This window comes from Megalobrama amblycephala, linkage group LG5 (genome assembly GCF_018812025.1).
Source record: "Megalobrama amblycephala isolate DHTTF-2021 linkage group LG5, ASM1881202v1, whole genome shotgun sequence".
Lineage (NCBI taxonomy): Eukaryota > Metazoa > Chordata > Actinopteri > Cypriniformes > Xenocyprididae > Megalobrama > Megalobrama amblycephala.
This window is the reverse complement of record NC_063048.1, coordinates 36,895,605-36,910,855: the sequence shown is the minus strand read 5'-3', so window position 1 is coordinate 36,910,855 and position 15,251 is coordinate 36,895,605. Positions and strand designations below refer to the sequence as shown.

At 32.6% G+C, this 15,251-nt stretch overlaps 1 protein-coding gene across 7 annotated transcripts in view; it reads right to left on the bottom strand.

Annotated features, from left to right (window-relative positions):
* inf2 (inverted formin 2) overlaps nucleotides 1-14,356 on the bottom strand; it is a 38,990-nt gene extending 24,634 nt beyond the window's left edge. For all 7 annotated transcript variants that reach the window (XM_048192134.1, XM_048192137.1, XM_048192132.1 and 4 more), the window contains exons 1-3: nucleotides 14,202-14,356; nucleotides 3,849-4,283; nucleotides 1,543-1,658 (exon numbers count right to left, since the gene is read on the bottom strand). In XM_048192134.1, coding sequence (XP_048048091.1) covers nucleotides 1,543-1,658; nucleotides 3,849-4,248 — 516 coding nt within the window. In that variant the 5' untranslated portion in view covers nucleotides 4,249-4,283; nucleotides 14,202-14,356. The remainder of the gene's footprint in view (nucleotides 1-1,542; nucleotides 1,659-3,848; nucleotides 4,284-14,201) is intronic.
* Nucleotides 14,357-15,251: the final 895 nt, after the last annotated feature.

Sequence of the window (15,251 nt, the reverse complement as noted above, 5' to 3'; positions counted from 1 at the left end):
AAAGAGAAAACTAAATTATATTTGTTCTGGTTTTAAGCTTAAACTCATCATTTTGACCAATTTTTCAGAAAACAAAACTCAGTATCTATTGTCTTTTTTCTTCTCAAGTAAATGAAAACATTTTCTAAGAATACTGAAATTTTTGTACTGCAAATTTTTTTTTTGTATTTTTGTCTTGTTTTCCAGCACAAATATCTAAACATTCTTAAAACAAGATACATTTACTGGACTCTAAAAAATGCTGGGTTGTTTCAACCAAAATTTGTGTCAAATATGGACAAACCCAACCATTGGGTTAAAAAATAATTTAAAAATTGAACCCAACGACTGGATCTGTCCATATTCGACCCAAATTTGGGTTGAAACAACCCAGCATTTTTTAGAGTGTGGAGAAGCAAAATGACTTAAAGTCATATAAGTCCATAGAGGACAAAAACATCTGTGTCAAAAAACTCTAAACTGCTAGAAAATCAAAGCCACAAATCTAAAAAAGTTGTGCTCCAAAATTTGAGGTTGATATCTTAAAAAATGAGCTTTCAGTAAGATTTTGTTTGGGTACCAAATTTTACCAATTAGATGCCAGCAAAGCTACCATATATTAATTTTTAAACAATAGTTGGGTTTAATAAAACTGCCCAGCATGTTGGGCAAACATTTAACCCAACTGCTGGGTTAAAACAACCCAATCACTGGGTTTGTCCATTTTCAACCCAACTTGGGCATTTTTTAGAGTGTATTTTCTTTATAGGCCAAACTTGAGAAAATGGCACCATCTGGTATAAAAATAAATAAATAAATAAAAGCCTTGCCAACAGAATAAAAGCCTATTAACAAAGACTGCATCATTTTATAGTTAAATGACCCTGGGATTAATAATTGTAGTTTTAATGAATTTCAAAGGGGATATTTTTGTCCTAAAGGTCCCGAGAGGAATTATTTTGTGTTACGAGTGTAAAATAGATTTATTAAAGGAAATGAGGGTGAAATATTAAAATTCCAATCAAAATACACACCTGTACCAAATTGTATGCAGTTGGCATTAACACAGGCAAAATTATCAAAAAAACAAAAACTGAAAAAGACAAAAAATGTCCATAAGGACACACAAGGGATAATTTTAATACATTTTCTAAAAAAAAAAAAACACTTTCAATATCTATTTGCTATCTTAAGAGGTTATGCTTAAAACAAGAACAAATATCTGCCACAACAAGATTATATTTTTGTCTTGTTTTATGCATGAACACTTCAGAAAACACGACTCAATATCTTGTCATTTTGCTTCTCAAGTAAATGGAAACAAGGCAGAGTTTTCTGAGAAAACAGAAAGTTGTTAACACTGTGCTAAAGTTGTGTACTGTTCCCCACACACTGATACATTAAGTGATGAAATCCCATCACACTTTGAGCTGCATGATATCACTCTCAGCTGACCACCCGAGACGGATGTCGACATCAGGTGTAAACGGCGCAAAAGTCTTGCTTTCTGACCTGATATCAAGCCTCACGATCCAGACAGACTTAAGCCATGAACACACTTGCCTTGTAATGGTCCAGCGCGTCTAAAGCGAGCCGGTGTCCCTCGGAGGAGAACATGCTGAGGGCCGCCAGCAGCTCGAACACCTGCTTCTTCACCATGGTGTTGGAGGTGTCCAAAGCTGGAGGGAAAGGGAAAGGAAATACTGCGTTTGTAGCTTCCTCCTCCATCGTTTTCTCCCTCTCCACATTTGGGATGTGTTAGCAGCTCATTTTGGGGGGATGTAACGTGAACTTTGTACTTTTGATGGTTAAAAAAACAACCGAAGCATGTGATAGGTGTGAAGATTGAGCAATTCTTTGTAGGAATGCATGTTTTCTGAATTTATCTCAACTACTGGATAGTCAGGACACAGTTTTAAAGCAACAGTTCGACAGGTGGAGATGTTTGCAGGACTTCGACAGGCTCGTTTTTTGTGTGTGCATCCTGACAAGAGAAGAGCGATTCTCCTTCAGAAGCTCATGACAGAAGGGTGAGTGAAAGATTTCTGGGTGAAGTATTCTTGTAACCCTGTAAAGGCTGACATGTGGAACTAGTTTGATGACAAACATTGATGTTGGCTTGACAAAACTTAAGTTTGAAGTTTGAGAATTTAACTCAAAGCAGTCAGTAAAATGATAACATGTTCTAGAACATTACTAACATGAGGGGCTTTCGAAGCGGAAGAACCTTTTCATGCTTCCTAGAACTATTGGCTGAAGTACCTGGATTTTGCCGTGTTCGCACCGGACGATTTTAGTTCAAGGAACTCCTTTTGGGGAACTACATTAGCTTCTACTTCAGAGTCGGGTCTAAACCAGCACTATAGGAACCATCAGTGACGTGAGCGTACAACGATTGGTCAAACGCATGTCAAACACCGGCACTCTGCATTTTGAAAAAGATGTGTAAACATATTTACTTCAAAAACATGGGAAACAGTGATGATATGCAATACTTTATGTTGTCATTGGAGATTTTGTCATTTAGCCCTACTTTTTGCTCTTTCATTCACGTATATTATGCATTTACATTCTATCTCTGTTATCACGAAACCCACGACACAAACACCGCTCCGATCACGGCATCCTCCATCCAACGGTTTTTAGAGTTTGTAAATGCCGCGCTTAAAGGATTAGTTCACTTTCAAATTCAAATTTCCTGATAATTTACGTCTTTCTTTCTTCAGTCGAAAAGAAATTAAGGTTTTTGATGAAAACATTCCAGGATTTTTCTCCATAGAGTGTATTACTGCCCTCCTCAGGTCAAAGTTTGAACTAAATTGTCATATATAATATGCTAGTGCAAGTATATAACAATTAGTTCAAACTTTAACCTGTGGAGGGCGGTAATACATTTAGCAGTGTCTACACTGCTGGAACTCTAATAGAAAAGAAGAAGAGAGCTAGTTCAAGATGAGCATTTATGGTTAAAATGTTTATAATTTTTAATTTTTTTTTAGAAAATGTCCGATGGTTTCTCTAGATCAGACTCTTATTCCTCGTCTGGGATCATGTAGAGCTCTTTGAAGCTGCACTGAAACTGTAATTTGGACCTTCAACCATTTAGGCTCCAGTGAAGTCCACTATATGGAGAAAAATCCTGGAATGTTTTCCTCAAAAACCTTTTTTCCATTCTTTTTGACTGAAGAAAGAAAGACATAAACATCTTGGATGACATGGGGGTGAGTAAATTATCAGGAAATTTTAATTTGAAAGTGAACTAATCCTTTAAAATGTCACTTTCGGCCGCTTCAGAGTTCCTATTCCTGGTGCAAATGCAACCAGGATCATGGCCCGGGGAAGAAATTAGTTCTCGGGGAACTATTCGGTGTGAAAGCCTCTAATACTTAACATCTTCTTAAAAATTTCCAATCAAGACCATCTACAGTTGCTGCTGGTGTTCCTCAGGGCTCTGTTTTGGGCCCGCTTCTATTCATCAACTTTTTAGGAAACATGGGATCTATTTTCACTGCTACACTGATGACACCCAGCTCTACCTGTCCTCCACCTCTGGCTCTTTTCCTTCACCTTCTTTGTCCAGCTGTTTAGCTGAAATTAAAGTTTGGCTTTCAACAAACTTTTTCAAACTCAATAGTGATAAAACCGAGGTCTTACTTGTACTTGCCTGTATTGTATACTGTATTTATGATGTGTGATTGCTGTTATACTCTTCTATTCTGTGATGCTAATGGGATTTGTCTATGGTTTTCATTTTTTGTATTCTTTTTAATTACCATTTTGCTTGCATGTAAGGTGACATTGTGTTATGAAAGGCGCCATTAAATAAAATGCATGATAGATAGATAGATAGATAGATAGAGTGGCTCTACCCTGCGACAGCTTGCGCACGTATCCCTCATTATCCACGATGAAGTGAATCCCGGCGGACGAGTTCATGACGGCTCTCACGCAGTTGACGCACGTGAGCTGCAGCAGAGCGTCTGCGATCCGAGAGCATCCGCGTCCCGACAGCCGATCCAGGGCTTCCAGAAGCAGGTCGAGCCCCGAGAGCTCCAGGAACTGCACCATCCAGGCCTCGTCGCTTCTCTCCAGACGCTTCTTCAGGCCGGAGTAGTTGACCACGCTGGGCACCTGCAGCAGACGGATGCACAGCTCCGGCTCTGCGTTCTCCAGGTTGGCCTCCTGCGGGCTGTCCATGTCCTGAGACGAACCCAGTCGAACCTTCACGGCCGCCCACTTCTTCTGCACTCCGTCCGACTTCCCAGACATGATGATGATGATGATGATGAAGAGAGAGGAAGGTGCTGCGAAGTTAAAAAGCAGAGAATACAATTAGACAATTACAATAATACTTTCATCCAGATGCACTCGAAGCTCTTCATTACAGCCCGCCAAAATATAAGTTCAGTTTAACTATTATAAATTATGACAGAAATATTGTATAGCAAAAAGTACTTCTCAAAGTAATAATACAAAAACATTGAATTATTTTAATACAAAAACATTAATTAAATTATAATAATACAAAAACATAAAATAATTAAATTAATGTTTTTGTATTAAAATAATTTAATTAAATACAAAAACATTAAATTATTTTAATACAAAAATATTAATTAAATAATTTTAATACAAAAATATTAATTAAATTATTTTAATACAAAAATATTAAATTATTTTAATACAAAAACATTAATTAAATTATAATAATACAAAAACATAAAATAAATTAATGTTTTAAATTAATTAAATTAATGTTTTTGTATTAAAATAATTTAATTAAATACAAAAACATTATTTTAATACAAAAATATTAATTAAATTATTTTAATACAAAAACATTAATTAAATTATTTTAATACAAAAACATTAATTAAATTATAATAATACAAAAACATAAAATAAATTAATGTTTTAAATTAATTAAATTAATGTTTTTGTATTAAAATAATTTAATTAAATACAAAAACATTATTTTAATACAAAAATATTAATTAAATTATTTTAATACAAAAACATTAATTAAATTATTTTAATACAAAAACATTAATTAAATTATAATAATACAAAAACATAAAATAAATTAATGTTTTAAATTAATTAAATTAATGTTTTTGTATTAAAATAATTTAATTAAATACAAAAACATTATTTTAATACAAAAATATTAATTCAATTATTTTAATACAAAAACATTAATTAAATTATTTTAATACAAAAACATTAATTAAATTATAATAATACAAAAACATAAAATAAATTAATGTTTTAAATTAATGTTTTTGTATTAAAATAATTTAATTAAATACAAAAACATTATTTTAATACAAAAATATTAATTCAATTATTTTAATACAAAAACATTAATTACATTATTTTAATACAAAACATTAATTAAATGAACATTATTAAAACATTAATTTGATTTATTATTATTAGTAGTAGTAGTAAATAAGGTGCTGAGCAACAGAACTTGCATATTGTATGTATTAAAATGGATGATAAAATATCTTGGCTTTATCATTTTCCTAATAATAATAATAACAGTAATATTAATAGTAATTTATTAAAACATTACATTAATAATAAGAATAATAATAAATCAATGCAATGTGCAATGCAATACATTATTATTATTATTATTATTATATTATTATTAATGTAATGTTTTAATAAATTATTATTATTATAAGGAATATCATAAACCAAGATATTTTTTTCATCCTCTTTAATTTTAACAGTATGCAAGTTCTGTTGTGCAGAACCTTTTTTGACAAAAAATGAAAATGCAATGTTTTGTTGTGAATTAAATATGTCATTTGATTACAATTTAAAAGATTGATTAAATTTAAATTAAACATTTTATGAATTAATTTCTTTAGACACCATTTTTGATGATAAATTTGTGCTGAAACATAAAAAAACAGAATCCAGAAGGGAAAAAACATGGAATTTGGTAAAAAAAAAATAAAATAAAAGATTATTATGTTTATATTTTTTTCCATAGCAGTGTGTTGTAATTGGTGTTTGGGAAATGCCCCGCCCCTTACCATAACCACCAGTTTCAACACACTTCTAACTAACTCAACCAGGCCCCGCCCCTTTATTCTGCACATTAATTATTTAAATGAGGAATATTGTGCAGAAAACTCAAAACTACAATGGAGTTCAGAAACACTGACACTGATATAGAGAAGATCTGGAGTTTTTCATGCTCAAACACATTAAGCAAGACACTAAAACCAGGCTTAATGATAGAGGAAGGTCAGAGAGAGTCTCTATCAGTATTCCCATATTTAGAGGAAATGAAAGTGGAGTAAGACAGGAGGTTCAACACATTCTTGAGTCCAGCTGCATGATGATCAGTTCAGACTTGCACAACTCAACACAATATTCGTGTTTAATTCTGATTCATGATCTGAGATGGCAGCAGAGTTGGCATAAGGCGGGTCATTTCAGTTTAATGACTCAATGTTTCTTCAGTAAGTGTTTTTATAGTGTAATTTTAGAATTACTAAATTATTATGTCGATTGAAGCATATCCTGGATCTATTCCACATCACCAAAAGTAAATAAGGGCTAAAAGCACTGTAAGAACACACCCATTAAGTCAACACCACAGGAATCTCTCCATTATCCAGACAGACACTGAGACACTTCACTGATCTCACAGACAGACGTCCGTGTAGAGGTCAGACTGTTAGAAAGTCATGTGCATATTAGACTCAGTATAGGGTCATTCCATGCAAAATTAACCAGACGTCCCCAGCTCAAATTTTTGATATTTTCTGTAGAAAGACAAACATAAATAGTGATGAAAGCCCAAATATTAAATGTCACAGATGTATATTTACTGAGTAATCACTGTTTTGTAGATGAGGATCAAAATGACCATTTTCACCAAATTAGAGGAGTGTAAAATGACTTTATAAAGATGGCAGCATCATTATTTTATTTTCACACAGAGATTGGAAGATCTATTAGTGAAATCTGTTGACTTTATCAATCTGTGTTTCATTATATGCCAACAGTGACAGTTCAAACATGGGAAAAAAGCACTTCTTGTGTTCTTTTCCTCAAGTTTGCATGACTGTAACTCAAGAAGTGTTAAAGATATCTTAATATCCTTTTAGATTCTGGTTCTGAACAAACTTTTCTTCTGGTATCTTCATTTTAAAGGCCCTCGATGGTTCAATCCCAGAGATATGGAGATCTCAATGCGGCTCCATGAGTAAATTGTGCACATTTTCAGTGGTCAAAAAACAAATATTCCTTTTCCAAAGTTTTAAAGATATCTTAATATCCTTCTAGATTCTTGTTCTTAATAAGCTTTACTTTGGGAATCTCCATTATTAAGGCCCTATATAGTTCAGTCCCAGAGATATTGGGATCTCAATGTGACTCCATATTCAGATTGTTGAATTTTACACATTTTCAGTGATCAAAAAACAAATGCAGGTAACTTTTTAATAGTTATTGTGTTTAAAGATGAATGTCTGACAAGAACAAATAACACTGAAACTAGAAATGTCATGTAATAAAATTGAACACAACAAACCTTTTTCCCAAGTTTGCATGTCTTTAATTCTAGAAGTGTTAAATATATCTCAATGTCATTTCAGATTCTTGTTCTTATAAAACTTTTCTTTTGTAATCTTCATTTTGTGGTTCAATCTCAGATTTAGGGATGTCGTTGTGGTAACGTGTCGTCATGATACTGCGTATTTGAACTCTTGGTAGCTTCACAAGCTGTTAAAATGAACAAAATCCCATCGTCCAAATATCCCTAAAACTGATTCAAATATAGATTCTTATAAAGACAAATTAATGTGCCTCAACTAAACCATTTCCAGTGGATTTTTGGTGCTCAGAGAGTTACGTTTTATGCAATTCTTTTGATAGAGGGAAACGAGATACATTTCTAGTTTCGACATTATTTGTTCTTCAGATATTCCTCTTTCAAATAAAAGAAGTATCATATTCATACAAACTGACCCACATTTGTTTTTTGACCACTGAAAATGTGACCAATTTACTCATGGAGCCGCATTAAGATCTCCATATCTCTGGGATTGAACCATCGAGGGCCTTTAAAATGAAGATACCAGAAGAAAAGTTTGTTCAGAACCAGAATCTAAAAGGATATTAAGATATCTTTAACACTTCTTGAGTTACAGGCATGCAAACTTGAGGAAAAGAACACAAGAAGTGCTTTTTTCCCATGTTTGAACTGTCACTGTTGGCATATAATGAAACACAGATTGATAAAGTCAACAGATTTCACTAATAGATCTTCCAATCTCTGTGTGAAAATAAAATAATGATGCTGCCATCTTTATAAAGTCATTTTTACACTCCTCTAATTTGGTGAAAATGGTCATTTTGATCCTCATCTACAAAACAGTGATTACTCAGTAAATATACATCTGTGACATTTAATATTTGGGCTTTCATCACTATTTATGTTTGTCTTTCTACAGAAAATATCAAAAATTCATTATAATTTCATAAAAATCATATTAGAATGATTTCTGAAGGATCATGTGACACTGAAGACTGGAGTAATGATGCTGAAAATTCAGCTTTGATCACAGGAATAAATTACTTTGTGAAATATATTCAAATAGAAAACAGTTATTTTACATTCTAATAATATTTCACAATTTTTACTGTATTTTTGATCAAATAAATGAAGAAAGCATATTGGTTGACCACTACTACAAACGACTTTCAGAAACTGTTTCAGAATGATCCTTGACTTTTTAACATAAACACTTGTATGTTACAGGATAAAGTCTATCCAGTTGTATCCATCTAAACTGCTGATTCAACACAATCTTCACCTCACACTCCATATCTGATTATCTTACACAAAACATGCTGGAATCTGTCCCATCAGCCACAGCAGGACGTTCGTCAGGGATTTACTGTGGACAAAAGAGCGTTTATGCCACAACGAAGCCAAACAAAAGTGCCAGACTATCTTTGGCACTGGATTCAACTTTCCTTTTTTTATCCCAGTTGTTTTTGGTCGAGGGAAAGTACAATTTTTAGCTATTTTAGACTGAGGTGTGTTTTGCTTGGGCACATTCCAGACATTCCCGTTAACTGGATGTAACATGAACACGACGAATGAACACTAAGAAAAGTTCGTCTGTCGACATCACAGAAGCACCTGAAGCTGATTGAGATCTTCTGGAACACAAACTGAAGAAATGTCAATCATACTCTTGTGTAAGATCCCTCCCAGCAGCTCAGATAAGCCACAAATCACTGCCTTCTCTGAACAAATTGTGCAAACATTCATGCAAGAAGGAATCTCAGAGCGAACGCCTGGAATGTCCTTCACACAGACACTCGACAGATTTCGTTTCAGAGACTCCGGGTCACACGCTTCCAGTGAGGAAGGAAAGACTTTCACGTGAAGGGAAACTCATATAACAATGAGAAGCACTGCTTCTGTTATTCTCAGTTTTCTACTGTACTCGTGGTTACTTTTCCTATATTTCTACCAAAATTTTACAAATAGAAATCAGTAATTATATACGTAACTGAAGCATTGTTTTAGAATGATTCATTTTCATGACCTTTTACTTTAATAATCATTTCAACATCACAAATCTCACTGCATTATTATTTTTCAGAGATGGAATTGTCAAAACAATGATTATTAAAGAAAACATTCCTTTAATAAATATTTAACATTTTAACTATAAAAATCCCATTGCATTGCATTCTTTGAGAATGGCATAGTCAAGAAAATAATGCAAAAATTGCACATTTTAATTTAATAATAATTTTAAGATTTTATCTTTGAAACTCAATTGCACTGTTAGAATTTTCAAGAAAATAATGCTTAAAAAATTAAATTATCCTTTAATAATCATTTTAACTTTTAAAACCCCATTGCATTGTTATTTTTTAGGGGTGGAATTGTCAAGAAAATATTGCCACAAAAACACATTTTCCTTCATTAATTAATCATTTTAACTTTTAAATCCCCATTGCATTGTTAGAATTGTCAAGAAAATAATGCCACAAAAAGAAAAAGATTTCTTTAATAAGAATTGTAACATTTAACTATAAAAATACCGTTGCATTGCATTTTTTGGCAGATGGAATTGTCAAGAAAATATTGCAAAAATTGCACATTTTAATTTAATAATAATTTTAATGTTTTATCTTTGACACTCAATTGCATTGTTAGAATTTTTAAGAAAATAATGCTTAAAAAATTTACTTATCCTTTAATAATCATTTTAACTTTTAAAACTCCATTGCATTGTTATTTTTTTGGGGTGGAATTGCCAAGAAAATAATGTCACAAAAAACACATTTTCCTTTAATATTCATTTTAAAATTTTAACTTTAAAAACCCAATTGCATCATTATTTTTAGGGTGGAATTGTCAAGAAAATATTGCCACAAAAACACATTTTCCTTCATTAATTAATCATTTTAACTTTTAAATCCCCATTGCATTGTTAGAATTGTCAAGAAAATAAAGCCACAAATAGAAAAAGATTTCTTTAATAAGAATTTTAACATTTAACTATAAAAATACCGTTGCATTGCATTTTTTGGCAGATGGAATTGTCAAGAAAATATTGCAAAAATTGCACATTTTAATTTAATAATAATTTTAATGTTTTATTTTTAAAACTCAATTGCATTGTTAGAATTTTCAAGAAAATAATGCTTAAAAAAATTAAATTATCCTTTAATAATCATTTTAACTTTTAAAACCCCATTCCATTGTTATTTTTTTGGGGTGGAATTGCCAAGAAAATAATGTCACAAAAAACACATTTTCCTTTAATATTCATTTTAACATTTTAACTTTAAAAACCCAATTGCATCATTATTTTTAGGGTGGAATTGTCAAGAAAATATTGCCACAAAAACACATTTTCCTTCATTAATTAATCATTTTAACTTTTAAATCCCCATTGCATTGTTAGAATTGTCAAGAAAATAAAGCCACAAATAGAAAAAGATTTCTTTAATAAGAATTTTAACATTTAACTATAAAAATACCGTTGCATTGCATTTTTTGGCAGATGGAATTGTCAAGAAAATATTGCAAAAATTGCACATTTTAATTTAATAATAATTTTAATGTTTTATTTTTAAAACTCAATTGCATTGTTAGAATTTTCAAGAAAATAATGCTTAAAAAAATTTAATTATCCTTTAATAATCATTTTAACTTTTAAAAACCCAATTGCATCATTATTTTTAGGGTGGAACTGTCAAGAAAATATTGCCACAAAAACACATTTTCCTTCATTAATTAATCATTTTAACTTTTAAATCCCCATTGCATTGTTAGAATTGTCAAGAAAATAAAGCTAAAAAAGTACATTTTCCTTTAAAAATCATTTTATCGTTTTATATACATTTTATATACTTTATAGTACATTTTAACTATAAAATCCTATTGCATTTTTTATTTTTAGGGATGGAATTGTCATGAAACAAATGGACAAATAGCACATTTTTATTTATTATAATTATTTTAACATTTTACCTTTGCATTGACATTTTTTGTGGAATTACCATAAATGATAATGCCCCAAAAAACAACAACAAAAAAAACATTATTATTATATTTTGGGGTAAAATACTTCAAAGACTCATCTAGAAAGTCCAAACAGTCCAAAGGTTATTTCTCTGCAGAAGTGCAGATTCCAGTGAAGCGTCTTCTCTGTGTTCGCCCTTGATAAAGCTTCTCTGTGAGGTCAGAGGCTCTCATGGGCGATGATAACCTACATATGAACAATACAATCACGTGTGTTTGTCACAAACCTGCAAATGCTGTATGAAAATCACTAGTGAAGCATTCATGATATCTGAGTGAAAATAGTGGGAAACCAGAGAGCCATATAAGCACAGAGATTTCACTCGTGCAAACGACGGCTTGCTCATTTCATCGGAACATGGGAGTTTTTAAAAGCATCAGTTTCCTCCTTTCCCGGGTGTCACGCTGACATGACACAATCTAACGGGACAAACAGCAGCAGTTTCCTGTCAGGCCGTTTAATAACCACACTTACATTAAATGACATGGATGGTGTCAGAATGATAACAGCCTGTGACCTCAAACTCACTTTATAATTATTCATCATCAACAGGAGTTTAGAGAATTACAATCATTCAGAACAATAAAAGCAGGTTTATTAGGCTGCTGTCACTTTAAGAGCTTATGCACGAATCCATGCGTTTTCTCTCAACTATTTACGTTCCAAAAACTAACTGTGTTTACCTGAATACTCACCACCAAGACATCATTTTGTGTCTATTTGATCATTTAAGTGCAATACGGCATGAAAAAAAACTCAAAAAGTGGGAATTATGGGATAACGGACACAGCAATGCATCATGCATTATAAGATCATTATGTTTGTAGCGTGATCCATTAAAATGTACAATATATTTCAATTCAGACCTAGTGATATATTATTATTCCATTAGTTCTGATCTATATTGTTCACAGCAAACATGATGATCTTAAATGTATTAAAAATTCATTTACTATTAATAAATGTGTAAAGTTGCATAAAATGGAAATACTCAATAAAGTAGGCTAACTATTCAACCAGACTGAATGAGGCGAGGCAGGGGTGTGTCAGTTTCATGTCAGAGAGAGTGAGATTGCACAGCTGGTGTCGGTGTATTGATACTGCAGAAACCGTTTCAGATATTTCAGTATTGATGATTCCCATCAAAGTATCGATAGTTTTGACAACACTAACGCCCGTTTTTGTGTTTTGCAAACTAAGCAGACAAAGCAGACTACACTAGAAATCAAAAAAATAAAGGGTTAGTTCATTCAAAAAGTACATTTCTGTCATTAATTACTCTCTCTCAAGACCTTCATTCATCTTCAGAACACAAATTAAGATATTTTTGATGAAATCCAAATATGTTTTTTCATCCCCAATAGAAAGCAATACTGTCATTCAAGGTCCAGAAAGGAACTAAAGACATCGTTAAAACAGTCATGTGACTGCAGTGGTTCAACCTTAATGTCAAGAAGCAACGAGAATGCTTTTTGTGCGCAAAAACAAAACAAAAACAACGACTTTATTCAACAATCTCTTCTGTGTCATTCTCATACGTTGTTTGCGTCCAGCGCTTCCAGGTTCATCGTCAGAACGGCGACACACGCATGCGTCGTGCTGATCACGTGACCAGCTTCAGCCAATACTGAGCAAGGATAATGACAGGGAAGAGATTGTTGAATAAAGTTGTTATTTTTGCACACAAAAAGTATTCTCGTCTCTTCATAACATTAAGGTTGATCCACAGCAGTCACATGACTTTTTAACGATGTCTTTACTTCCTTTCTGGACCTTGAAAGTGTTGATTATATTGCTGTCTATGGAAGATTTCATCAAAAATATCTTAATTTGTGTTCTGAAGATGAATAAAGGTCTTACGGGTTTGAAACGACATGAGGGTGAGTAATTAATGACATTATTTTCATTTTTAGGTGAACTAACCCTTTAAAAATAAAGGTTCTTTACTGGCTTTTATGATTCCATATAATCTTTCCATTCCTCAAAAGGTTCTTTAGATTATTAGAGTGTTCTTCACACTCATAAAAAAAGGTTCTAACCACTGAAACGTTCCAAAAATAGTTCCATTTCCATTTGGAATCTTTTTTTTATTAAAGAGTGTAGATTAAAACATTCCATCCATGATTATTACACAGAGCAAATCCATCTGATATAATCCAGCAGCTTCATTTCAGCACAGCATCTGCTTCATATTAAGACTTCTCCTCGAGTCCAGCAGGAAGAAGTGAGAGGCTCTTCAGGAGCTTCTCCTACACATCTGACCATCAGATCTCGCTTACACTGATGCATTCACACCCACACACTCGACTGGGACAAAAACACTCAACGACTGCCACGGTGGCAACAACATCACATGAAAATCATCTTTTCAGAGCAACTTTTTTCCGACATGCAACGACTCAGTCAAACACGCTCCCGACACTGATTTCAGCTTCAGAAATGACAAACGCGACTGTGCAGTGAAGCTTTATCCTCAACATGGCGATCTTTCCTCCACAGCGCCATATGCATGATGCATAACCACAGATTTAGGACTCTATTATTAAGGTAATAATGCAGATCTGGCTGTTATTTGAGCTCAGATGTGTTTGCATGGATGCAACGCGATCATAAAGGCATGAAATATGAATTTGTCCTTACCTGTGATTCAGTCAATGTCCTTTATGCTGTGATGCAGAGGAGACACATTTCTGAGAGTTTGAAACAGTGGATGAGGGTGAGATTGTTGGACTGACTGACTCATGCTGCTGCTGCTGACACATGTGCTGACCCCGCCCACTGAGACTGAAGGGGCGTGGCTCAGCGCGGATTAGTACACACTGCACTGTACATCTGTATACTGACTACGATCAAGTATGCAACAGTAGACCTTTACCTTTTATTGCACAAGAGCTGTCATAAACAAGACAAACTTGCATGTCTCAGATTAAAATGCATATTTCAGAGGTAGAATATGCTCTGTTCTTCCTCAGTATTTTTGTCTTGTTTTCCAGTAAAATATATTAAATAAAAAATATATTGTATATATATTAAAGGGTTAGTTCACCCAGAAATTAAAATTCTTCCTGAAGCAGTGTTTTGAAATCGGCCATCACTAAATAAGTCGTTATTTTGTTTTTTTTGGCGCACCAAAAATATTCTCGTGGCTTTATAATATTAATATTGAACCACTGTACTCACATGAACTGATTTAAATATGTTTTTAGTACATTAATGGATCTTGAGAGAGGAAATGTCATTGCTCAGGCCTCACTGAGCCATTGGATTTCATCAAAAATATCTTAATTTGTGTTCTGAAGATGAATGAAGGTCTTACGGGTGTGGAACGACATGAGGGTGAGTAATTAATGACATTATTTTCATTTTTGGGTGAACTAACCCTTTAAGGCTGTCAAACGATTAATCGCGATTAAACGCATACAAAATAAAAGTTTGAGTTTGCCTAATATATGTGGGTGTACTGTGTGTAATTAATATGTATATGTAAATACAAACACATTCATGTATATATTTGATAAATGTTTACAAGTATATGTATTTATTTATATTTTTATATTATTTATATTATATATAAATAAAAATATTTTGTACATAACATATTTCTCTTAAATATATACATTAATTTGTGTGTATTTACATATACATATTAATTACACACAGTACTCACACGTATATTAGGCAAACTCAAAC